General features: G+C 40.4%; 2 protein-coding genes across 6 annotated transcripts in view; one reads left to right on the top strand and one right to left on the bottom strand.

Annotated features, from left to right (window-relative positions):
* Positions 1–4,515, top strand: part of IMMP1L (inner mitochondrial membrane peptidase subunit 1) — a 30,545-nt gene extending 26,030 nt beyond the window's left edge. The window contains exon 6 of the mRNA XM_068147845.1: positions 4,351–4,515. Within this exon, the coding sequence (XP_068003946.1) occupies positions 4,351–4,419 (69 nt within the window). The 3' untranslated portion in view covers positions 4,420–4,515. The remainder of the gene's footprint in view (positions 1–4,350) is intronic.
* DNAJC24 (DnaJ heat shock protein family (Hsp40) member C24) overlaps positions 4,316–25,506 on the bottom strand; it is a 36,223-nt gene continuing 15,032 nt past the window's right edge. For 4 of the 5 annotated variants that reach the window (XM_068147846.1, XM_068147847.1, XM_068147849.1 and 1 more), the window contains exons 3-5: positions 15,104–15,242; positions 7,250–7,318; positions 4,316–5,980 (exon numbers count right to left, since the gene is read on the bottom strand). In XM_068147846.1, the coding sequence (XP_068003947.1) occupies positions 5,856–5,980; positions 7,250–7,318; positions 15,104–15,242 (333 nt within the window). In that variant the 3' untranslated portion in view covers positions 4,316–5,855. The remainder of the gene's footprint in view (positions 5,981–7,249; positions 7,319–15,103; positions 15,243–25,506) is intronic. The other variant, XM_068147850.1, reaches the window with a different exon arrangement.

The following is a 25,506-nucleotide window of genomic DNA, read 5'->3' as shown; positions in this document are numbered from 1 at the left end:
CTCCATATTTCACTGTGGTAATTTGAGAAGTGCAGGCCCATAGTTCAGGGAAGAAAACGGAGGGAAAGGTTCTCTTTCTAGGACTTGCATACATGAGACATGGAGCCTGGCCTTGCTGCTTTATAATCCATGTCTGTGAAGAAGCCTTAGCAGTACAGCCAAATCTGTGCCACTCTGCCACATTTTTAGGTAACTAAAATTCTTTACTTGGTATTTTATTCTACAAACCTCTATGATACCTTCTCCTCTAGTTTTTAACAATTCCAGTTTTATTTCACAGTAAATTACTTTTTCATGTGATCTGCATTATTATTTTACTCATTTACCAAAAAGAAGACAATTAACACCATTTCCTCTCCATAGAAAATTTAATCTGAGAAGCAAGGGAATATGTGTGGTAGAGTTAGGCACCAGCTCTCAGAGACAATGGTGCCACTCAGAACAATTAAAAAAGGTTTGAACAGTGTTCTCCATCTATTGCAATGCACCCACAAAACCAATTTGACAAGTTCTAGGAACACAATTTAAGACATTTCAAAAAGCCTTGCAGCCATTGACCATAACCACCAACTGCTTACTAAACCTCAGATAACATGTCCCACTCAGCCCCACCACCAGGTTTTATCTGACCCCCGTTTCTGTTTGCTTTGAGCTCTTCCCTAGTGTCATCAAGTGCTGTGTTTTCCTTCTTGGTATTGTCTTACCTTGTACACTGGAGGAAGAAATAATGATTCCACGTGGGTTATTTTTATGACCCAAGTTCTAGCTTGAATTATGAACTGCTAAAAAACAAATGATGCTGATGTGCTTGATGTTCCTGTTAGTAGAATGTGGCATTAATAATCCTTCTGAAAAAATAAACCCTGTCTCCAGGGTTTGCTGTTTGCTAATGGGGCTGTTAGCAAATAATGTATATACTCATACAGATGGACAGCCATAATTTAGCCATAGCATCTTTCCAAGAGTCAAGCTTGTACCCCAAGCAGAAATGTGTTTGAGAGACTTTAATGAAGTGATTGACAGGAGTGACCCCTACATTTAGGAAGCGGTAAAGTCTGTAAACTGAATGGAGCTTACACGCAGGTACTGCATATCGAAGAAGTACTTCAGGACTCCAGAAGATTGTCTGTTTAAAAGCACAGTATGCAATCACTTCATTAAAATAATCATTGGGCCAAAGATTATAGCAGTCCATGTGTGACTGTGCCCAGAGTAGTGATTAGTAACATTTGGATGAGATTTCAGTCTGTGGTGCCTATAAAAGCAAAGTTGTGTTTATTCCTCAAATGAGTGCTTAGCATTTGGGTGTTTTTATGGTAATTCATATTAGAATGTATTGCTCTTGCTGTGGTGTGCTGCCACTGAATATTACAGTGGGAGGCAGCAAGAATACAGCTACTCCACATGGGGATAACTAATAGTTAATAGACCACTGGACAAGACCTATATGTGCTTTTTACTGTGGTCTGCTTAAGATTTGGCTCCTCTTTCATGAAAGATCTTTTACTACCTTGAGAAGGGAAGTGAATGTGCCTTTGTCTTCAAGTGGATTTGGGAGACAGACATAATAGTGGCTTTGAATGCAGAGAGTCAGCTTGTACTGAGTTTGTTTAGGTAACCTATTCTTGGCAAAACATAAGCTATAGAAATGATACTTGATTATATTTACCCTTTTCCTCCCTGCCACCATACTACCTACCACTGAGACCCAGAAGTTTATTCCATAACAGGGCCACTGAAATTAAAAGTAGCTGCAAATTCAGTAAAAGCCTAGGAAGTCCCAATTTGACAGCACTCATGCTCCATCCTGAGGTAGGAGATCCTGTGCATTCCCTGGACTTAGGCTCCATGTCACAAATAGACCTGCAGTGTATCTTCAAAAGAGCTAGTTAGCCCCATTTATCCCTCAGCCATCAGCTCAAATCTAGGCCAAACCAAAGAGGGCAAGGGGAAATAGCTGCTAATTGGACCAGCCAGTTTGAACGAACAAGTCACAGTCAACTTCTGTCATAACTTTAAAAGACTTGGGAATTACTACAGAGAGTGGCAGGTCTTTGTTTTACAGAGGATGGTTCCATCTCCTTTCCAACCATCAGCATTGTTTGCGTTCTCCCCTGCACACAAACTAGATAAAACATTGTTTTCATTCTAACTCTGCCACGAAGATTACTGTGATAAATTTGGAAAACCCCATCAAAACAGTATTTAAAACTGATTTGATGACTTCTACTGAAAAGTCAAGTTGTAGGAGGTGTGCCATGAGGTGCCCGAAATAAGATTTGTACCACAGTGAATGACCTAAGAAATTTCCTTCTCTGGGCCCTTACTCAGATCAGCCTAGATTTGTAATACGGGATTTTCCTGTTCCCTTTGAGCCAAAGACTTGACAGTCACCCTGCAGCCAGCACCAGATCTCTGGAGAGCCTTGAATTCCATAGCTTTGCTTCTCCCCAGGATCACAAAATGTTTCCTATCTCTATGTTTGTGTGGAACATAAAATAGCCCAGTGGCTATTAGGCACGCAGAGACAGGGCATTACCTCTGTATATTTCTATCAGCAGGTGTTCCTCACACTCCTCCTTAACTGCACCTGCCAAAGCAGACATGTAGTTTCTAAGGTACTTACACAAGGGAGCTTTCAGCCTTTGTCAGCTCCACAGATCTTGAAGTCCTGAGAATGACTTACCCTCCTGTCTTCACAAAGGCCCAAGCACAATCAGCTGATGGCAGTGCTGCAAGGGGCCTGGCAGAGGCAAGTCTGGAGAGCTTCTAGCAGCACATGGGCCCAGTCTGCCAGTAAGTTAGTGCTAAGTCTTGTTATGCCCATCCTTATTTGACTCTGCATGGGCTTTGAAATATTCAACCCTGGCACTCTCCTAAACTGAGAAAATTACTTTTTCACTGCATGCAGCAAGCAGCAAAGGCTGTGCTGTGGCTGCTCCATGAACTGAGAACAAGCTCCTGTTCTGGAAGGTGACTGCACACCTTCCTTAAGAACAAATTCTAAGGAAGAGTGAACAAGATAAACAATATACTGACAAATGCTTTGGGAACAAGGCAGTGCAGCATCTCTCTCTGTCTAGGTCACTTCATCTTGAGCAGATGCAGTGAGATTTTATGGGATGAGAGCCACAAAGGGCATTCATTCTTCTTCATCTCTTTCCCTTCATGCTGATCCCCTGCCATCTATGAAAGACTATGTTATGAAGAGACACAGGCAGTCAAGGGAGACAAAGGACAAAGCATGAAAGAATGTCCTTCAGTCCCTATTACTACTTTTTTTCATCCAAGACCAGCCTACATGTAATTAGTGAATGTTCTCCTGGGAGTATTTAGTACTACAAACAGCTATATAGTTAATTTCTGGAGAGAAAGCTTGCTTACTGTGACCATCATTCTCTGACACTTCTGCTTGTACTTGGTCATGATTTGTGCTCCTCCTGTTTCTACATAATACTCCCCTTTCCAGAAGAGCGCAGTGGAGCTCTTGAGAACCCATGGTGGTGGCAGGCATTCCATCCCCATCTGCACAGTAAAAGCTTACCTTTGAGCCTGTCGATTTTTTTCCCCAACATTTGGTGTTGGCAGTTCACCTGCTCATCTTGAAAACAAAAATACACATCTCACAACTCCATTCACTGGCAGGTCATGTTCATGGAACTCTTTATCCTCCTAGATAGATCAAAATGATATACTTTAAGTCTCCATAGCAAAGTATGCTGTGTGTAAATTAGTCTCCAGCTACTGTGGAATGACAGAAGGGAGTGGAACATCTCACTTACAAGCAAAGCTGAGGGAGCTGGGACTCGAGCTTGGAGAAGAGCAGACTGAGGAGTGACCTCATTCACACTGATAAAGATGTGGAGGGCAGTGGTGGGACGATAGAGTCAGGCTCTGCTCAGTGATGTCCAATGACAGGACAAAGGGCAATGGGTGCAAACTGGAGCAGAATCAGTAGGTTCTGTTCCATGGTAACAGAAGGAAAAACTTTTTTGCTGTGAGGGTGACAAAGCTCTGGAACTGCCCAGAGAGGTTGTGGAGTCTCCTCTGGAGACATTCAGAACCTGCCTGGATGCATTCCTGTGTGACCTGACCCAGATGATCCTGCTCTGGCAGGGGGGTTGGACTGGATGATCTTTTGAGATCCCTCCCAACCCCTAACATTGTGTGGTTCTGTGATGCCGTATTTATTACTCCTAGTAAAAGAAACACACAGGTGAGAAGAGATCATACACTCTGTCAGCCAAAGAGCTAAAAAAAGATGCAGTTTATGAAACAAGTAGAACAGTAACAAATGAACATACTGAACTTGATGTTGTGCTTAAAACATCTTGTGACTTTATTTTACAGATATGGCCTCTGAGTGACTTTGGATTTCTACGTGCAAGTCCCAATGGCCATAGATTTCATGATGACTAAAAGATTTAAGTGACTGTTGCCAGCTTTCATCATATTTTCTACTTAAATCAATGGAACTATTTTTGTTTAGAATAAACACAAGTGTTACTTGATGAAGATGTCTCCTCCTTTTGATTACATCTGACTTCAAAGTAGGAATGATATACTGCTCTCATCAACAAAAATGACACACCTCCTACTCCATTTCCTCTAGCTATTCACAGAAAGTGATGAGTTTATTAAAGTTTTGGTGTTCACTACAAGCCCAAGTTAACACTGACTGTTAACAAGGGGTGAGAAAGGCACTTTGTGCTTTTACCTTGCCACACCTAGGCTATACCCATACTAGCAAGTAGTGTGGCCTGCTAGGATTGGAAATGAAAACATAGCAGTAATGTTCCAGGTCTGCTAGTCACTTCACTTGTGTGGAGTTGGGTTTTCCTTCAACTGGTTCTAGTTTCTGTGCCCAGTAGGGTCAAAGTACAGCTTCCCACTTAGTTTTCAGCTGCAGAATGAAGACTGCATTTGTTCCGACGATAGGGAGGGCGAGTTCAAAACATGCTCCTGCTCCAAGCCGAAAAGTTAATGTGTATGCACCGTTCCAGTCCAGTGCCTGCACCAGCTATTAAGTGCTGAGACAACCAGCCTGTTAGACCTGCAGGTCTCTCCCCTCTCTTTCCAAGGCTCAAGACCTTGTGAGGATTTAATAAATATTTAGCATACAGACAGAAAATGTTCCTGTTCCCCATTACAGCACTGTACTCTTCATTACCTTCAAAGCTTTCTCAGCTGTATGCTTCTCGATTAAATTGTGTCATCGGATCTGCTAAAAGGATTTAACCTAAGTAGTGGAGCCCAAGGTATAGTTGATATAGTGATGTTGAAAGAAGCTTCTCCATTGTTTGCTAGGAAACAAATTAATGGAATGAAGCTGGAGGTGGGGAGATTCAGGCTGGATGTGAGGAGGAGGTTCTTCACCATGAGAGTGGTGAAACCCTGGAATGGGTTGTCCAGGGAGGTGGTCGAGGCCCCGTCCCTGGGGGTGTTTAAGAGCAGGCTGGATGAGGCTCTGTCCAGCCTGATCTAGTGTGGGGTGTCCCTGCCCATGGCAGGGGGGTTGGAACTAGATGATCCTTGTGGTCCCTTCCAACCCTGAATGAAACTATGAAACTATGAAATGTCATTCAGATCACAAGATGTATTCTAGTGGTACAGAACTTAGTGCTTTGCTCTGGAGGTTTTCAATGACCTAGCTCTTGAGCTGTGGAGAAGAAACAAGCCTCATGTCCACAGAGCTCCGTTAGCAGGTGGGCCCATTTCCCTTCTGGAGCCTGACCGAACTTGTTCTTGGAGTGCCTCCCTTTTCTTTGGCATACATTTCTTTTGCAGGTGCTGTCCCCTGTTTGTCCTGTCCTTCTAAAAGTTTTGTAACTGTTTAATGTGTTTGACTGAAACAATCACTGAAGGATCTCGATAACAAGGGAACATGTGTCACAACAAACCAAAGATACGTCTCTGGTTTCACTCTTGAAGACAGTGTAATTCCCACCACAGCGACATGAGAGAGTGTAACATTGTTCATCTGCCAAAGAGAAAAACAAAAACAGCCTTTAGTGCTTGAATCAAGAATTCATTCTGAATTTTCCTCACAGAGCTGCTCAGTAACAAATGACCTCCCACTGCTGGATTTTAAATATCAGTACCTGTGCTTCCATTTGGCACTCAAAAATTACTATACTCTTCAAAAGGATTCAATGACCATGAGGCATTCTTACACCAACCAACCAGGGGTGGGGTAGTCTCTTTAAAAAAAACCCAAATAATGAAAAGGTGCACAGGAAAGAAACAGACATTAAAAGAAAAAAGTAAGGAGTGTCAATCATACTGGAGCACCTCTCCTATGAGGGCAGACTGAAGGAGTTGGGGCTGTTCAGTCTGCAGAAGAGAAGGCTCCCAGGTGACCTAATTGTGGCCTTCCAGTATCTGAAGGGGGCCTACAGGAAGGCTGGGGAGGGACTTCTCAGGCTCTCAGGTAGTGATAGGACTAGGGGGAATGGAATGAAGCTGGAGGTGGGGAGATTCAGACTGGATGTGAGGAGGAGGTTCTTCTCCATGAGAGTGGTGAAGCCCTGGAACTGGTTGCCCAGGGAGGTGGTTGAGGCCCTGTCCCTGGAGGTGTTTAAGAGCAGGCTGGATGAGGTTCTGGCCAGCCTGATCTAGTGTGGGGTGTGCCTGCCCATGGCAGGGGGGTTGGAACTAGCTGATCCTTGTGGTCCCTTCCAACCCTGACTGATACTATGATACAGATTACAGGCCAAGGATGGTTCCAAAACAAGACTGCTAGCTCAGGAAACAAAACAGATGAAAAGGAAGTAGAGAGGATGTTCCTATCACAGCTTAACAAAATAAAAAGTAAAAATAACTCAGGCATTCATTCAAAAAGCAAGTAAATGATAGAAGTTAGGATATTCTAAAGGAAGGAAATAACACACTCAGGTGAAAAAAATAAATCTGCATGAAGGCACTTGTATTCTGCCACCACAGAGTAAAAAAATGCAGGAGAGATCTGGGAAGAATCTGGAAATCTGAATAGTTGTTGTATAGGAGAGCTAAATGAAAAGCAGTACTGCAAACAGTAGAGGTGGGGAGGAAGATGATGAAGGAATGCAAAGTAACCATTAGAGAAAGTTAAGTTCCAACTCAGGTAATCACAGTACAGAAGAGCTAAATCTGAGGGAAATACATTAAAAAGGTAGTACTTGCAATATGCATAACGGTATAAGATGCAGAAAAAAAGAAGACAGAACACTTGCAGTGAGAAGGGTGGGAGCAAGCAGTAGGACACTGGTACCTTCATTCCAGGACATGTCCTCAAGATAGATTTGTGCATGTAGTGGCCATTCATTTGTCAGATTAGCTTCTGGAAAGAAAAGATGTCAGATGTTTGACCCTGCTAACAGACAGGTTTGCATTTTTTTCCTGATAAATGAGTGGTTTTACATAGCCAGCAATCAAGGTGCTTTTAGGTATCAGTTAAAAATGCAGGTCTCTAAAATTGTCATTTCCATATCCCTGCATAAGCTGGAAAGTGGAGAAGTAGATGGTGACAATGTAGTACCGAAATTCAGTCACTACTGGAACCTGCACTTCTGCTCCTTTGCCTGGCTATAATTACAGTTACAGAATGTTGGCTTACTAAATGATTTTCACAAAAGCATGGAATGGTTTGAGGTCAGAAGGGACCTCTCAAGGTCACCTTATCAACCCTTCTGCACAAGCAAGTTGCCCAGGAGCATGTCTAGTCATATCTCCACAGATGGAGACCCCAAAATCTCCCTTAAGCAACCCATTCTGCTTTAGAAAGAAGACAAAAACCCCTCAACAAGCACCAAGTAAATGTTAGGCTTGTGTGTGAGAACACCACCAAGATTCCTGCAAAAAGCTACTCCTCAGAACAGATAAAAGAAAAACTTCCAGAGGCAGAGTTGTCTAAGTGTTCTTTTGTCTCCCAGCTCAGAAAGAAGTAGTTCTGGCCTGTACCCATGAGATTTATTACCACTTGATCCCCTGAATTCTCTCAATGTCGAGTGCAGCATGAAGTGGAAAGCGTACAATACAACTGAAATGATCACATCCAAATTGTGCCATACAAATACAAACTGGCTTTGCAATTTTAAATTGCAGCACATTCCTGTTGGGTGTACAAAGGTCACACCAAGTTCTTTAACTTGGCAATACAAGATTTTGTCAGAGTTACAAGTGAAGCCATAAAAAAAGTGAACCCGTAAAGAGAGGACACGAAACCCCTCTTACAACACAGAACCTCCCAGCTTTAGCCTGACATCTGGAAGAAGCTCCAAGTGTATTTTAAAGAACTAGAAACACCTGAAAGCTGATCTTTAGCACATACACAGAAATACCTTGGATTTGGCAAGACTTGGGAGCTTAGTGCTCACAGGTAGAATATCACAAGTAGAAGTGTTAACGCAACGTTAACCAGCAGTGAAACGAAACCCTCATGCAGGATGGGAAATTTAAGCCCAGATAAACAAAACCATCAACAAACCCCACCACAAACCCACTACATCAAGTCTCAGGCTTTATTTTGCAGCAAAATGACTGTTGTAATTGTAATTGAAATGTACATTATGTATCCTTGAGAATGAGGATATGTGAGAGGGAGGATACATGAGAATGAGCCTCATCTAAACAGGTTTAATGGAGGAGATTAAAACAACTCAGGCACATTGGAGATAATGACAGAATCGATACAGCCTCTCTGATGTTAGCTTTGCTGAACACCTATTCTGTAATGAAAAGGTCAGACTGAAACAAAAATACTAATCTTCTCACACCTGATACTTTACTGCTGTCAAAGAAAGGGAAAATTAAAAGAAATAAATCAAATCAACAGGCATGTAATGCTGAAAGCAACCTGGAAGATACACCTGTCAATCAGTTGTTCTCATTGCTGTGCATGCTCTCAGTCACATAAACAAGAGCTTCAGTTTCCTATTTAAAACCCCCAAATGTAAGCATTGACTCTGCTCCCCCAACTTAAGCACAAGGATAGGTAAAATTCACTGCTGCTGCCATTACGTCTCAGGGGTGCAGGCCAGAACTGACCTTAGCTGGGAGACTCTTCATCACAAAAGAACACTTAGACTAGTCTGCCCATCTAAGTTTTTCATGTCCCTTTTCTTAGGAGTGCCTCTTTGCAGGAATCTTGGTTCTAGTTCCACAAACTAGCAACATTTTTCTGAACACCTGATCAGAAGATTCGTTAATTGCAGGAAATGTCCAAAATCAAACAAAAGCTCAGCTGGCCTTAGCTCATAGAATCACTGCCACCATCCCAATCCTCATTAATGGTTTTCTGAAGCAAGCTGGTGTCTAATTTTCATCCCTTGCTGGAGGAGAAGGTTATTTAAGACTGGTATTGTTCCCAGTACTGTGCTTTGTGATAGGCTTTATCTGTGACATCTGCTCAAGCGGCAGAACTCTGTACTGAGCTGTGCTTTCTGAAACATGTTCCTGAACACATAGGGAGAGCCGCGAAGACCTGCTCCTCTACCAGAACTTGAAAAACAAGTTTGAATTCACCACAAGTGCAGCCTGCCTGGCTTTGCCATCTATTGGATTTGTCTGACAACAAGAGGTGAAAGGATTCTGCAGCTCCATTGTCTCAGCTGCAGGATCTAAGAAAACACTGGCAGGCTCATCAGAGAGGTTTATGAGCCTGCAATTCAAAGAGATTAAAAGGAAAATCTACTGAGATTCTTTCAGCCTACAGAACAACATTAAATAACTATTAGCAGCTTGGTTCAGTAAAGCTTTACTAGAGCCCTTGCTGGGTCATTCAGAAATTGTAAAAGAGGAAAGGTATTTAAGTTTCACTTGAGGATACAATAAATATTTCTTGGGCTATTTAAGGCTGAGTTTTAGTGAAACTCAGTCAGCAAGCAGTAAATGGAAATTTAACCCTTTTAACAGTTTATGGTAATAGTAAAAATAGCCATAATACTTACAAAGATATTTTCTAGCTCTTTATCAGTCATTGTGCTCTTAGGATTGTTGAGGTGGTTTTTGTTGTTTTGTTTGGGGTTTTTTTTTAAACCCAACAATCAAGAACAATTCAGGATATGTACTGCACTCAAACCCTGAATGCTTCCCCAAGTTAATTTATTCTAATAGCCTGTTTAGTTTTTAAACAGCTACTTAAGTTTGAGTCTTTTCAACGAGTTTAATGTAATCATGCTTACTTTAGCTGGAAATTATTGAAGAGCCATAGATTAAGAATTCCCTTAACAAAAAGCTGGTTTTGTTACAAAAAACCCCAAACAGAGAGAAAGAGAGAAACATACTCCTTCACTTGTAGTCAGTGTGGACTAGAATTACCTCCAAAGAGCTAAGGTAAAAGGCTTGCTGTGTTCTAGTACTAGCTGACAGTACACAGCCATAAAATCCATGGCTAGAGAAGGAGCATAATTTGGCACACTGAAAAGTCTGAAGTAACAGCCACCTTAAAAGCTTTATTTTGGTCTAAAAGTTTGTTGTTTTTTTAAGAAGGAGTTTTCTTAACAAGGAAGAATTAAAACATGCTTTATTCATTCCCCCCCCACCTTTCTTGTAGCAGTTGCCATTTCTGGGAGCTACTAAAGCATTTTTATAGGCTTTTGTCTTGCTTCTGTTTATTCTCATAGTGGATGTGTAAGACTACTCTTCAGGCAGCCTGGGTACCAAATTATGTAAGATATCTTGATGTCTAATGCAGACTCATCACTTCAATCCAACATTCCTTCCTGCTCCAGCAACAACCAAAAAATCCAAAACAGTCCTTTAGCAGAATCACCGAATATTAGGGGTTGGAAGGGACCTTGAAAACTCATCCAGTACAACCACCTAGAGCAGATCACTCAGGAACTCATCCAGGCAGGTTTTGAATGTTTCCAGAGAAGGAGACTCCACAACCTCTATGGGCACCCTGCTCCAGGGCTCTGTCACTGCCACAGTGAAAAAAGCTTTTCCTTCTGTTTCCGTGGATCCTCCTCCACTCCAGTTTGCACCCACTGCCCCTTGTCCTACCACTGGACATCACTGAGCAGAGCCTGGCTCCATCCTGCCAACACTGCCCTTCACATCTTTATAAACATGAATGAGGTCACCCCTCAGTCTGCTTTTCTCCAAGCTAAAGAGACCCAGCTCCCTCAGCCTTTCCTTGTAAGGGCGATTGATCCACTGCCTTCAGCAGTTCCCTGAGGTCCTTCTTGAACTGAGGGGCCCAGAACTGGACACAATACTCCAGTTTACTGCACTGATTTATGACCACACCTGTGCAAGTCTCCCTTTCTAAACCTGCAATAGAAACTTGACTGGGAGTGAAGCCACCACCCTCTGAAAAATGAAGCAAGAACAACAGGACAGTTATGGTGGAATCTGTATTCCTGTCTGAAAACTGCATCTGCAATGTTTCTCTTAAAATGTAATCTCAAATCTGAAAATCAAAAGCTGCTTTGTGCCATGATGTGAAAACTCCTACAGGTGATTACATCCCCATACAAACATTTGGGCTTTATGGAGACCTGTGTCCAGCATCACAGAAATATTACCCTGGATAGAACTGAGGTGGAGCCATACATGGAAAAAAAAGACCAAACCCAAAACCACCAAAACACTTTAGACTCTTAAATTTCTTCACCTTCTGCCCAAAAAAAAAGGAAGTGGGTTTTGTGTCAATCCCATTACAGGCTTTAAATTATTTGCTACATTTAGTGTCAGAAATTAATTGAAGTCACCAGTTTATTGATATAATTTTAATTGTGACCTTTCTGTTAATCATTCAGTCGTTACTAATTAAAATGTAAAATGAATTAACAAAATTATCTTAATTATGTGATACTTCAGACACACAGCTCCTTCGTACTTAAGTCAACCAAAATGCACAAAAGTTGCAGGGCTGCTATTCAAAAGGACCTGGCCAGGATGTAGAAATGGGTTGACAGGGACATCCAAGGCTTCAACAAAGCTAAGTCCTGCTTTTGGCATGGAATAACCTAACGCACCAGTACAGGCTGTGGGACAACTGGCTGCAAAGCAGTTTCCAGAAAAGGCCCTGAGGGCCCTGGTGGCCAAAAGGTTCAGCATGAGTCAGCAAGGGCACTCTTGTGGCAAAGGCTAACCCCAGACTGGGCTGTCTTGGCAGGAGAGTATCCAGCAGGTCAAGGAAGTGATTTCCTTCCTCTTTCCTCAGCACTCAACAAGATTGCATCTGAAGTCCTGAGTCTAGTTTTGGCCCCCAGCATGAAGCCCTGACATACAGTAGGGGCAAGCCCTGTGGACTGCCAGTATGGTCAGGAGTTGGGACATCATACAAAGAGAGGCCAAAAGAACACAGGCATCTCACTGTCTACAGCTACAGAATCACAGAATCACCAAGGTTGGAAGAGACCTCAAAGATCATCAAGTCCAACCTGTCACCACAGACCTCATGACTAAACCATGGCACCAAGTGCCAAGTTCTCTCTCCTCTTGAATGCCTCCAGGGACAGTGACTCCACCACTACCTCGTGGGAGGGTGTAGGGAAGGCCTCTCAGATGTACACAGTGGAAAGATAAGTGAAAGGCACTAGCTGCAAAAAGAATCCTTATATCTGCTTTGATAAAAGTGAAAATGTTTTTAACCTTTCTGGATATGTTTTTTGTTTTTTTTCCTACTATGAGAGCATTCAAACCCCAGAACAGGCTGTCCACAGCACCTCTGGAATCTCCATCCTTGGAGATACTAACAATTTGTCTGGAGAAGGTCTGAGCAACCTCTGAACAGTTTTGAGGTTGGGCCTTTCATCTTTAATACTATGGCTTAAATGCACAAAAAATGGGGAGATCACTGTGATGCCTTGAGAGGAAAGCAAAAAAAGACATGAAAGCACATTCCCTTGTTACTCTCAACAATTCAAACAGAAAATTAAAACCACAGAGCCCCACAGAATTTCAGCTTCTCAGAACTTCTCTGGCCACTGCATTTCTGAGACAGATAATTAAGATTTAGTCTAACAAGAAGGTATCTACAAAACAAACCATCTGGGATATGGGAGAAAGCCTACAGTGCAAAGGCCTCCCTGCTGACCAGCAGCCACACACATGCACACTGCCACCCTTCACACACTGCTTCCTGGGCTGTGCAGTCTTACTGACTTGCTGTATTCTGTCTCATCGCTATTCCCCTTAGCTGCTGTCTCAGGTCCTTTGTTTCTATGAGCCTTTACAGCAGTGTCTATGAATTTTTCTAGCACATGACTTCAGAAGCTGCTTGACAGGCATTCAGAGAACTAGAATTTGTTTCACTGTGATTTTGCTGCCAGGGAACACGCTGCAAAGAACTCAGCAACACTACATGTGTGTTACACATCTGTGTTTCATGTGGGTCAGTGTGAAACACTGGGTCTTCCCTGAATAGCACCCTCTATATTAAAATATAACTATCTGGTTACTGAACACCTGTGTAAATAAGTGAGCCATTTATTTTCTTTATTTACCTCTTTTTTTATAGAATCTTGAGGCAGCTTTTCAAAGAACTCATCTGACTACCAAAGTGTCTCAGGAAATAGAGATAACCTTTAAAACACTGCAGAGTAAGTTTTGTCAAAAACAATTCATTGGAATGCTCTTACATTCCATGGGAAAACAAAGCAACTTATTAAATCCTGTGGTACCTCTTCACTGACCCAAGCAAAATGGAATTTCCTAGTCTGCATTTAAGTTTTAGGAAAAACTCAGTAGCTACATAAAAGACTCCTAACTTGGTCTTTAATACATTCCTTTTTTTCCCTGTGCATATACAATCGTTGAAAATGGAAGACGCAGACAATAATGCAATGCTGAGAGTATAATAGGACAAGAGCACTGGGAAGCAGAAATTCCTGTTCTGGTATCACAGGCAGGCATTCATAAAATCAGTTGGAAATGAAAAATGTATTTAAGTTTGACCTTAATAGTGTTTACAGCTCACATTAGTAGAAGATTCTTTTCCCCCCCTCATTCTTTTAAAATATTTATTCAACAATTCTGTTTTCACCTCTCCACCCACACCAAGCCTGAAACACAAGATGATTTAAGAGGAGAATTCATACTGGGTATATACAATTATATATCACTCTCTTTATCCTGCAGTGATGCATATCTGCCAGAATGACTAAGCCTTTGTCTCTCAAAGTTCTGGTATCCGCAGCGGCAGGGGAGTTAAAAATCAGCACAAGAGAGAAAGGTCTGATGGTGTGCCAATGTACAATGGAAGGGAATTCAATAACAAGCTGCAGAGACAGTGGGCTTTTATCAGACACATTCGAAAGTGGTGGTGGCTACACGTCAATGCCGGACCAGAGTGTGTTACTGCAGAGTGCGACTGAGTGTTTTCCCCACAGGCAATACACTATTATTGACTCCCCCCATTAACATGTAGGGTGGATATACATTTATTGAAGGTTCTAATGGAAGGCTGAGGGACTCCTATCCTGAGGCCAGAGCAGAAAGACAGCCTATCACTTCATGTAATGGTAGCCCATGTGTGACAGACCTGACCTACATTTCCCCCCTTTCTTTCTCACAACAGCCTGTCACTGTTTTAAGAAGCTATTTTCTGAGAGGTATAAAAAGAAAGGCATGCTAGAGCTGCCCAGTTAATGTGTTGTATTGGAGTATTATTTATAAACCTGCATTAAAAAGGCTGCTTTAGACTACAGATTAATTATGAAAGCTACCATAACACATAACCAAAGAGAAAGTGCCTTAATGATTGTGAGGTGCTAATAAACTCATAGGCATTGAACACTGGGCATAAATGCATTAATAGCTCTATCCGAGATACCGAAACAAAATGTAGTACAAGACTTAATTTTAAGAATGCTTAATGAAGCTGTCTTAATAAAAAGGCCTAACGCCTATAATTAGTATAAATTTCATATTAATTCCAATTATTAGGAATAATGCCAGCTAATGTTTTGTTGGAAGTAATTCAATGTTTTCACTGGCTAATGTATGTGCAGCAAAAGCTATAAATAATGGATCCACATTCGAAAGTAGGCCAAGAGTGAAAGAAACGTTTGGTTCAGCAATAAACAGCCTTTCAAAATACCATCTAACTACCACTCCCAGACCCTGCTTATTTAAAGAGCTGCTGCCACTACAGCACTCCTTGGCAGGAACCTACCACACTGCTGCAGGTCATACTCTTTTTTTGTCTCTTCGTTCCCTAGAATTTTCCACGCTTGATCAATTTCGATGAACCTCTGCACGCGCTCCTCCACTTCTCCTGCTGGCACATCTGCCTTCTGTTTGTCTGGGTGATACTGCCAATCAAACAAAAATATTAAATAAGGATTAAAAAAAATAAACAAAAATTGAGGAGGGTGGAAGAGGAGCAATCAATAAGGCATTTGATATTCAGTTAACAGGACAGAGAGAAGGAGAAGGTCTGAACTAAGGTGCCAAAGGAAGGGGGATGACGATGCTGGGCACGAGAGAAAGCTGCCAATTTAATTAGACCACTGAAATGGCAACAAAACCACCGGTGGCACAAATGTCACCATGAGCACTGATGGCATTTTCTGGATAATTTGCTGATGGAATCATTGGTCTTATGGACAATTTACCTAGAGAGAGTGACTCCCACAAACAGAAACAGGTACATGCAGAGGACCATGACACAGGAACAAGAGGAGGTGCTGTAGGTGCTACAGCGGCTCTTGATATATGAAACAGCTGATTTAAAGAATGCCACCAATGTTTAGCCAAGGCTACTACAGGTACACTGACTGCTGTACTACATGTACCTACCTTTAGAAAAGGATTTAAATAGAAATAAAATATATGAACAAATGTAATTCATAATACATGCAATGTGACTTTTGAAAATATGCCTCAATGTCTTCAATTTCTTCCAGTTCAGTGAATCAATAGCCCTTCCAAATATTTGAAGTCATGGATCACTGGCTACACAATTGTGTCATTTTCGTTAAGACATGGTTATTCAAGGACATGGCTGAAAGAAATCCCACATTAAATAGGCAATTAAAGATGGTCATGCATTCTCTTTACCATTTGTAACAGGTTCCGAGAAGAGCATTCTGACTTATCTCCAAGAATCTCCTTTTTCTTTTTAATATATAGGTTCTAAACAGCATTTAAGGTAAGAAAGCTGCAATATAGTCAGATCTATCAGGTGTTAGCTGTGTTACCCATCAAGATTTTCCTTATTCTGGAACTTGAACTTCTGCTCTTTATACTTACATCAGTTGGGGCACTGAAATGCACAAGGGATTTGATGACTTTGAGCACCTGTTTCACAAGTGTTTGAGCAGCCTTCTGATTAACTGAATACCTTTGGTTGAGTTTATAATTAAATTTTGGAAAGGAAGGGCAAGGAAAGAATACTAATGTCAGGTGTGCTCTAAAAAAACAATAATTCCCAAATTTAAAAGGATCACTTCTGCTCACTGATGGATGTATCTGTCACTTGCACTGATGGGAATTACCCAGATAAATCTCCTGTATGACAACAGGAGCAGGTATAGAAGAGCAAAATACTAAGCTTTGACCTCAAGGTTTTTCACACATCTTTTCACATCTACAGATGAATGTACCTGCAACCTCAAGTATGAAATCAGTACACAAGTGTGTATTTTTGATCCACCATGTGAGTAAGCACACTTGAAATTCTCTCTGCATTCTGAGGCCTAGTTTGCAACTTGCTGAAGATGTGGGTGAGAGACAGCTGCAATCCAGAAAGGTTTATCTCTTAGAGATCCCTTTTTTTATCTGCCCACCTGAAGATAACAAAATTCCAAGGTACAAATAAACACAGAAGTTTTGATCATTGCATTTACTCACTGTATTGTAAATAGCCAAGTAGATAAGGAGTAGTTAGATCTTTCTTTGGCAGGCACTAAATCCAGTGCTCTGTCAGCACGCATCATGTTGTGCTGTAAAAGCTATTTAAATGTATTATTTTCTGTCAAACCCATTTCTCTGAAACTTTAACTCTTCCACTAGTATTTCAGTAGCATTTGTGGCACTGGTGGTTAGCTGTATACCACATTTGTGAATGGCCATTAAAAGAAGTAATAATAAAAACCAGTGCTTAATAAGCATACAAGGCAAAATAGTCAGATCACATTAAAGGCTCAGAAAGTTTCCTTTTAGCAATGCTATTTATTTTAACAACTAGGCATGAAGCATCCAGCAGTTACTCCTCAAAGCAATACTTTATCTAAAAAATTGATACTTCATTTTTTTAAAAGGTATTTCAGATGTTGTATTTAAAATTTGGACACAGCCCAAATATTGTAAGGTTGATTAGAATGCCTAAGAAAGAGTTACATGCCTGCTGTGTATGTTTGCTCTGTTTGGATGATACTGGTAGCATTCTTCTACAAGTTCACACACAAAAGGATGTAAAGGCCCGTCCAAGGAGTGTTGTACCAGGCTTAGCACCACTGAAACTTAACTAGATTTGTATAACATTGCCAGAAAACTGTTACTCATGTTGTTATGCATGGGTTAGCCACACCACCACACAGTATCAACAATGTTGGAAGAGACCTCAAAGATCATCGAGTCCAATCTGTCACCACAGACCTCATGACTAGACCATGGCACCAAGTGACACCTCTTCTTACAGATACCTGAAACCATTACTGACCAATTGCCCCAAAGAGCACCAACACCACCACCTTCTTTCCTGCCAAGGACATAGAGAAACCCCACGCCCCCTATAAAACTAGAGGCACTTTTCCTTTGCTACACCAAATCTTTGCTTGACTGAAACCCAATTTTGGACTATACTGGAAGTAGTCAGTGAAAAACCACAAATGTCACAAAATTACTTTGGAAAAATAGTAATTAACACAGAAATGGCTGCTCTGTTCACTTCTTCAGGAATGCAGATGATTCCTTGTTCTTCACATTTATCATTTAGCTTTTAACTTCTTTCCTACAGATTTCCCAAATTTGGTATTGTAGCATATGCAGTTTCTATACTCTAAAGACTCCAATTTCATGTAAATAATACCAAATATATTTTAGAGGACCTACTAATTAAAAGGAATAAAGTAGTAGCCATTTGGATCTCTATTTGACCATCTAATGCCTTTAGTACTTGACATCCACACTATGAAAGTCCTTAAACTTCTGTTCTTTTACTCTAATAATTTCAATTTTTCACCCCTCAGAGACACCAATTAATCTGAAATCACGTACCTGTCCTCACTGGCTCCTTTCTCCTACTCTCCAACTTACTGGTTAAAAATCAAGCAATACTTGTCTGTAGCAAAAATCCACTCTGATTCAACCATCAATACCCTTCTCTTTCATCTGAGACAAAAGTGAGGTGTCCTCTCTCCAGTCCTTTTACACTCTATTTAGCCAGGTGAGACACCAACCACATAAGGTACCTGACCAAAGTTTCAAGCAACCTAGTAATTGTTGAATTTTCAATAGACTAATGTCCTCCATAAATACTTCAGACTTTAATCAACTGTACTCTTTTTAGCCATCTTCCCTCATTCTTGGTTACCACATTCTTGCTCCTGATTCTGGTTCCCTCTGTAGCACATACTTCAGAAGAGCCATCTCAACAGACAGGGCTTTGTTTTGAGGGAAGTGAAGTATGATGTACATTTCTGATCTCCTCCTCTTTTCTCATTCATCCTTTTTTCTCTGGGTTAATGTCAGCTGCAGCCCTGTACAATCTCTGTGATGCAAACAGACAAGGCAGTTTTCTACTCGACCAATCTCCTCCTACTCCAAGTGAGCTACTCTTCATCTTCCCCTCTATGCATCCAGTTAAGTTCTTACTCAAAACATTACAATCCCCTGCTTTCTCCTGCAATATCACTTCCCAAACTCCATCCAAATTATCCTTGTGTCATAGCTGCCATCTGAGCACTATTTTCAAGTGTATTACTGAGCTTAGGGTAAACTTCAATCTTCCTGGTTGCATATGTGTAAGGTTATAAAGAAGCAACACCTCCATAAAAAATGGTTTTTCTCTGAGCATTAATCTTCAGTTTCCCACACAGTAACAGTTTTTACCAAAAATATTAGTACTTAATAAAGGATATTTGAGAGTCTAACAGAGGGAAGGGAAAAAGGAAGGTAGTTAAATGTGCATACCCAGTCCAGTTTTCCTTTCTTATTTGCTAATTCCTGTTATTAAAGGGTGCCTGGAATTTCCATCATTTTACAGCATATGATGCTTTGTAGTTACTGTGAATGTTAAAGAATAAACTGATTGGTAATGGAAATATATTAATTCATCTACTCACTAGAAAAAAATACCATACACAGAGGTGACAGTGCTCCCTTCCCCTGATGCTTATCTTAAATATCATTGTCATAGCCTTTCTTGAGGATTGGCTCTTGGTATAACAATTAATTTTTAATTACCCTCTTTTTTAAGGGGCTTTGTTTTACTTTTTACAGTCAGTGGGAAAAAAAAAAGAGAAAGCTGAACCAACCTTGAAGTCCAAAGCTCAAATGAAAAACACACTTTAAACATTATCTGTTGATTTGAAGTTGTAATCTATTGCCTTTGATACCTATAACAACGAATGAGCAAGTGAGCAAGCTCTTGTGCCTCAGAAAATGAGGTGTTAATATTGTTACATTCACCAAATAATCAAAAGTGTAGACTCTGAGAATTACTTGAGTGCCATCCTATATTTTATTTATACACTGCCATTTTTATTATAGAATGTAATTATAGTATGGTTTTAGCTCACAGGGTTTGTATCAGGATTTGGAACCCACAGAGAGAGTGATTGCCCATTGGAATGGGCTGCCTGGGGAGGTGGTGGAGTCACCATCACTGGAGGTGTTTAGGAGGAGACTTGATGGGGTGCTTGGTGCCATGGTTTAGTTGTTTAGGTGGGTTGGACACGATCTTGAAGGTCTCTTCCAGCCTGGTTTATTATTCTATTATTATTCTATTTGCTTCTGTCTATTTAACATTCCATGAAGTCCCTGGACTTTAATCCTTGGAAGTTAATAGAGACTGTTTGGTCAGTAACTCCAATAACTCAATAACCACACCAACAGACCTCAACAACTCTCACACCACAAGATGAGAATCTACCATAGCTGGTTGAACAAATCAAACGACACAGATGACACACTAATGTCTCTATCCTCCTAACACTTGTATGAGTTGCTTAACTTTGTGCAAGACATGTAACAGAGCCAATTGGTTTTAATCAAATTCACATTAGCAAGCAGAAACCCTCTAGTTAAAGCCATTTAATGTACATTTCTTATTGGTGTTCATGAGTTTAGCTTTCTAAGGAAATGTACAGCAGCAAGTGAGAATCAACTTAAGCTGACCTCCTAGGAGGGGTGCAGCATACAGCCATGTTTGATACTAAATTTGCAATCTCTTGCTAAACTGTGGAATTTTAACTCAACTGCTTAATATAGTCAAATTTTTACTCATAGTTACTTTTCCAGATGACAAATGGAAACAGTTGATTATTTTGAAGAGGTTAAAAAAGTGCTATTCCTTCTCATCTAGTACTTCATACATTACCACGGTTATTCTGCCTTGTGTGTAAGGGGTATTCACTTACAAAAAAAACCAACCCAAGATGCACCACATCCCTCATTCCAGTACATTAAAATAGGAACTTAATTTACTACAGAAACTCCTTTTGCTTCCCAGTTTTTAAGACAGGAAAAATGCTTGCCTTCATTACTAAGTATTTCACAGATAACTGTAAAGAACTTCTCACTCCTAAAATTACAACTCTTTTAAGCAAGCCTATTTAAAATGTAAACCTTCTATTTCTTTCTGACAGAGGAAAATGAAGTATCATAGTATCAGTCAGGGTTGGAAAGGACCACAAGGATCATCTAGTTCCTACCCCCCTGCCATGGGTAGGAACACCCCACACTAGATGAGGCTGGCCAGAGCCTCCTCCAGCCTGGGCTTAAACACCTCCAGGGACGGGGCCTCAACCACCTCCCTGGACAACCCATTTCAGGGCTTCACCACTCTCATGGTGAAGAACTTCCTCCTCACATCCAGTCTGAATCTCCCCACCTCCGGCTTCATTCCATTCCCCCTAGTCCTATCACTACCTGAGATCCTGAGAAGTCCTTCCCCAGCCTTCTTGTAGGCTCCCTTCAGATACTGGAAGGCCACAATTAGGTCACCTCAGAGCCTTGAGCTCTAAGCCTTTTCCAAGGTTGAAACAAGGAATACTCTCCACTTCCTACAGCTTTGTCTTGCCTACTTTCCACTATTCCCTGCAAAGCAGTTTTGGAGAAACCTTCAGGCGTAAATGATAAAGTAATATAAAAAGGATGAACCAGGTGTGACCATATCAAATCCCAACTTTCTCCCCCTAGGCAGCCATTTTTGAGAAATATTTGCAGACTTTAATTTTTATTATACACCTTAGAGATCTATTTTTTTAATGTAAGGGAAACTATTATTAAGGTTCTGAAATTCAAAAGTAAAGACAGACATAGAATCAAGACAAAGCCATTAGAGCTGAAACATTTAAAAAGACTATTCTGGACTTCGTGAGTCCAGAGTAACCACACTAAGCAGCAACAGTTACAGCACAGGCAATTCCTAAACTGATTTAATAAAGATTTTCTTTAACTCTAAAATTAGATAATCTCCTGAAACCAGCTTGTTAAATTAAACTGGCAAGTCCAGAATTCCTAATTTATTTCAACAGAGGATGTGTGCCTATATTTGAATAAGGGATGCATTTGAAGCTTTGCTCTAAGTTGCTGAGTAAATCAAATAGTAAGACTTTCACAGCGGATTACTCACATGCATTCAAGTACTTGTGCTTTTGTAGCAACTACATATCATGACTAAATCTGAACTGTAAATAAGACTCAATAACAGCATATTAGCATCTAAAATTGACTTGGTATCTCTTAACATCTTTCTCTACTTTAGGCATATAGTAGTAGCTACGATAGTTTAATAGCTTGACAGTATTTGTTTCATGTAATGCTGCTAGAAATAAGATTTCCAGACAAGGATGAATTGCCTTCTCCCCTGGTCCCCTCTCTGTTGTGGTCAGGGAAGAGAAATTCAACCCAAGCTTTAAAAATGGAGCACTGTGCCCTATCGTGTGAAGCTACCATTTTTGATGAATGGCAGAACTCAATTAAAAATGTAGACAGGTGGAAGTCACAAAAGTGGTATGGCAGGGGTAAAATGGATTAACAGGACAAAAGCAAAAGTCACCATGGATAAGCACTGGGCAGTATGAGGTAACAGCACACATCAATGACATCCATTTCTGATAATGGGAGAGCTAGATGGATGACAGCAAGTGGACACCGGGGCTGGACACTATGCTGTTCAGAAAAGAAAAAGAATGAGAGGAGGGTGAAATGTTGGAAGCAGCTGGATGAAGAAAGAAACTCAAGCCATAATTTTCAAACAGTAATATTTCAGACTTGTGGCTGGGAATCCAACAGACTAAGACTTTGACTCCTTACTGGAATTGCACAGATTAATACTTGAAAAAAAGAATTACATTACCAGTATTTGGAGGGTTCAGTCTATTTATTCTTGTCTCAAGAGTTCCATAGCCAAGAGGTAAGATATTCAAATTCTCAGAATCAAAATTCTGAGTCAATATATGATGGTTTGTTTAGTTAAGTCTAAACTATTATTTTCTTTACTCCACATTATCACATGAAGTAAGTTAAAATTCTTTTAAAGACAAAATGAGAATAAACAAGCAGAACTGCAAGCCTAACACAGTCTGGGTCTGTACAAATGTATGTCCCTTACAATATAATGAGGTGCCTCTTTTTAACAAAACAAGAACAAAATGCAAGACTTAACAGGAACAGAAACATAAATCAAAACTGGAAACTAAATTTAAGAGCATTTCTCATGCTTTACACAACATGTATACATTCTCAGCTGTAATTGTTATTATCTACAGGTTAAGCTAATGAGGTCAGGACAAAAACTGTCAAGTGTTCTCATCTGACAGAAGTATTCATAGGTCCATGCAAATTTGTCTGTAGACTACAGAGCTCATCATAACACTTCACATCACATTAAAAAGAAGCTGCAAGACAGTCAACAGCAAGAAGAAAAATATTAACCAGCTATTTCCTATTTAATCTCTGACTGTAGGCTGGCCTTTTGTTACATCTCCCTGCCTTAAAAACAAGACAAAGCAAAAAAGAAGGAAAAAGGGGAGGGGGGGAAATTCTGAGCACATTTAATGCCAGCCTGTTCTTAGGAAGAAAGTCCTTTGCCCCTGCTCACAATATATGTAGTAAATAACAGTTTTTACTGGGACTTGCCAATAAATCTCACTCCCTGACACAGAGTGTCTGTTCATACTCAGTTTTTGGCTGCTCTGCCACAAATGCCAACAAAGGGACCAATTAATGAAAACTTTCTTGATACATTCCCAGTGGATGAATGTCTGCCTTGCAGAAGGTACCTTGACAACATTCATCTTGCACAGGCCAAATGGTTGCTCTGTGGTAGCAATTAAGACACCACCAGCCTTGGCTAGATTTAAACCAACAACCAAATCTGTGTAGATCTGACCAAATGCTCATAGAAACCTGGAGAAATTAACTGCTAAACAAGGGCTGTACTGGGTCATAATTGCATCTATTTCTCCAGTTATCTACAGAACACGTGGACACATTTTTAGTAGAAAGAAATTAAAACAAGATTCCTTAATCTGGCCACATGACCACAGTGTTTAAGCCACATCTATAAGTACCTAAGAAATCAACAACCCTTCTCAATCAGTTCAAGAATCAAAATAATGTAGTAGGCTAACATTTTCTGGATTTGGACTCTTTTTTTCCCCCCTCTCCAAAATAAATCCAGTGTTCAGTCTTCATATTCCCATACCTTGGGTATCAAGTTTGGACAATTAAGTTTAGTGCTGCATCCTCCTCTTTTAAAATTAGCTTTGTAAATAGAGTTTTGTTGCTTTGATGCAGAAGTGCCTCTGTGAAAGTCTCTTACCACAGGCTGTGAACATGAGACTAGCGGAAAAACCCTGCCAACACTGTGAAGTTCATAATGACTTGAGGCTTTTGATAAAGGGTACCCTTCTTGAAATCTGTTCTCAGGCAATTTTAAGTGTGGTTGGTCAAGGCCCCAGACCTCATAATCATTATCACAAAAAACTAGGCATTGTGCTTCTGCTCCTTTCAGAGCTCAATAAATTTATGTTTAGAACTATCAGAGATTAAACTTCTATATCTGAAATACTATAGCAAATTGTAACACAGTACAGGAGAGTGGGCTTTCATTGTCACCCCCCACCCCAGCAAAATTGCACATTTCCAGTTCTATCCTGTGTCATCATAAGGTTTGTGGCAGTGTTTTTAATCAAGTTCCAGATCAGTTGATAGAGCACCAAAACACAAAGCTGAGCAATCTCCCTGCTAGACACAGCACACACAAAGGAACCACATCATGCAATTACAACACTCCACAAGCTATATGACGACATGTGAAGCTAACACTTTTGCTGATTTTACATACATTGTCACCCTGAATACTTGAAGTCACAAATCCCTATCAGCAGGTAATAGAATTAACACACCTATTTGGTATTACCCACCCCATGCATATGACAGCAGTATTTGAGCAATCAAGCACACCGACTCCAAGTGATCAGTTAGCCTGGTTATGGGCATGATACACAGATTAGAATCCATGCAGACTAAGCTGCTATGCTTTAGGGCTGAATCTGGTCTGTGGTGGCCTCAAATCAGACCACAGAACGAATTATAGAATTGTTGATGAAACTGGAATTTGAATTTTTGGATAACTAAGTTTAGGCAAAGCACATGTTATAAGCCACCTGTGCTGGTCAAGAGAGGGGGGAAAAACAAAATAAAAAGAAAAGATGCCAAACATGCACTTGGCCCCCACCCTGTGGTACTCACTGAAAGGTCACAATAAGAAACCATTTTTTCAACTTCACTGGCTGAACCCTTTAAATTAGGAGATAAAAAAACCCCACACCACTTTATTTGTAAAATAAACTGATGTGACTTATTCAATAAAAGTATTCCAAACCAGGAAATGGTTTATTTCAGTAAAACAAACAAACTGCAAGAGAAAAAAAAAATACACCACAAATCACAAAAAAAAACCCCTTAAAAAAAAAAAATGTTTTAAAGGTGTAACCATTAAACTTGTCCCCTGTCACAGGAGGAAGGAGAATTTCTGAATGAATCAGTTACCAGTGCATGTATAGAAATGAATGAAGACCCCCCTAATAATCAGTAACTACAGAATTCTAGCAGTGCTACCTTGCTGGACTCAAAGTACTTTTCAATTAAAAATTCCTTGATTTTCAAGCACAGAGCTATTACTAACTAAGAAGTGATGGAAAACCAGTTAGGGTGAAGCCTTAATGTGGTACTCTCTGCTCTTCAGCTGATTTTGCTTGCCATTTTATCACAAGCCAAGAAATCTTCCTGCCCTAGTATTTCTTCCTTTCTGCTCCAAAAAAGTGGGAAGAAAAACTACATAATTTTATTTAAAACCCCCTGTTTAAGCTATATCTATAATTTGCAGATCACCTCTTACAT

Source organism: Melanerpes formicivorus, unplaced genomic scaffold, assembly GCF_026170545.1.
Source record: "Melanerpes formicivorus ecotype bairdi unplaced genomic scaffold, bMelFor1.0.p_v2 SCAF_16, whole genome shotgun sequence".
Lineage (NCBI taxonomy): Eukaryota > Metazoa > Chordata > Aves > Piciformes > Picidae > Melanerpes > Melanerpes formicivorus.
Note: the sequence above shows the minus strand (reverse complement) of the source record. Positions and strands in the feature narration are given on the sequence as shown.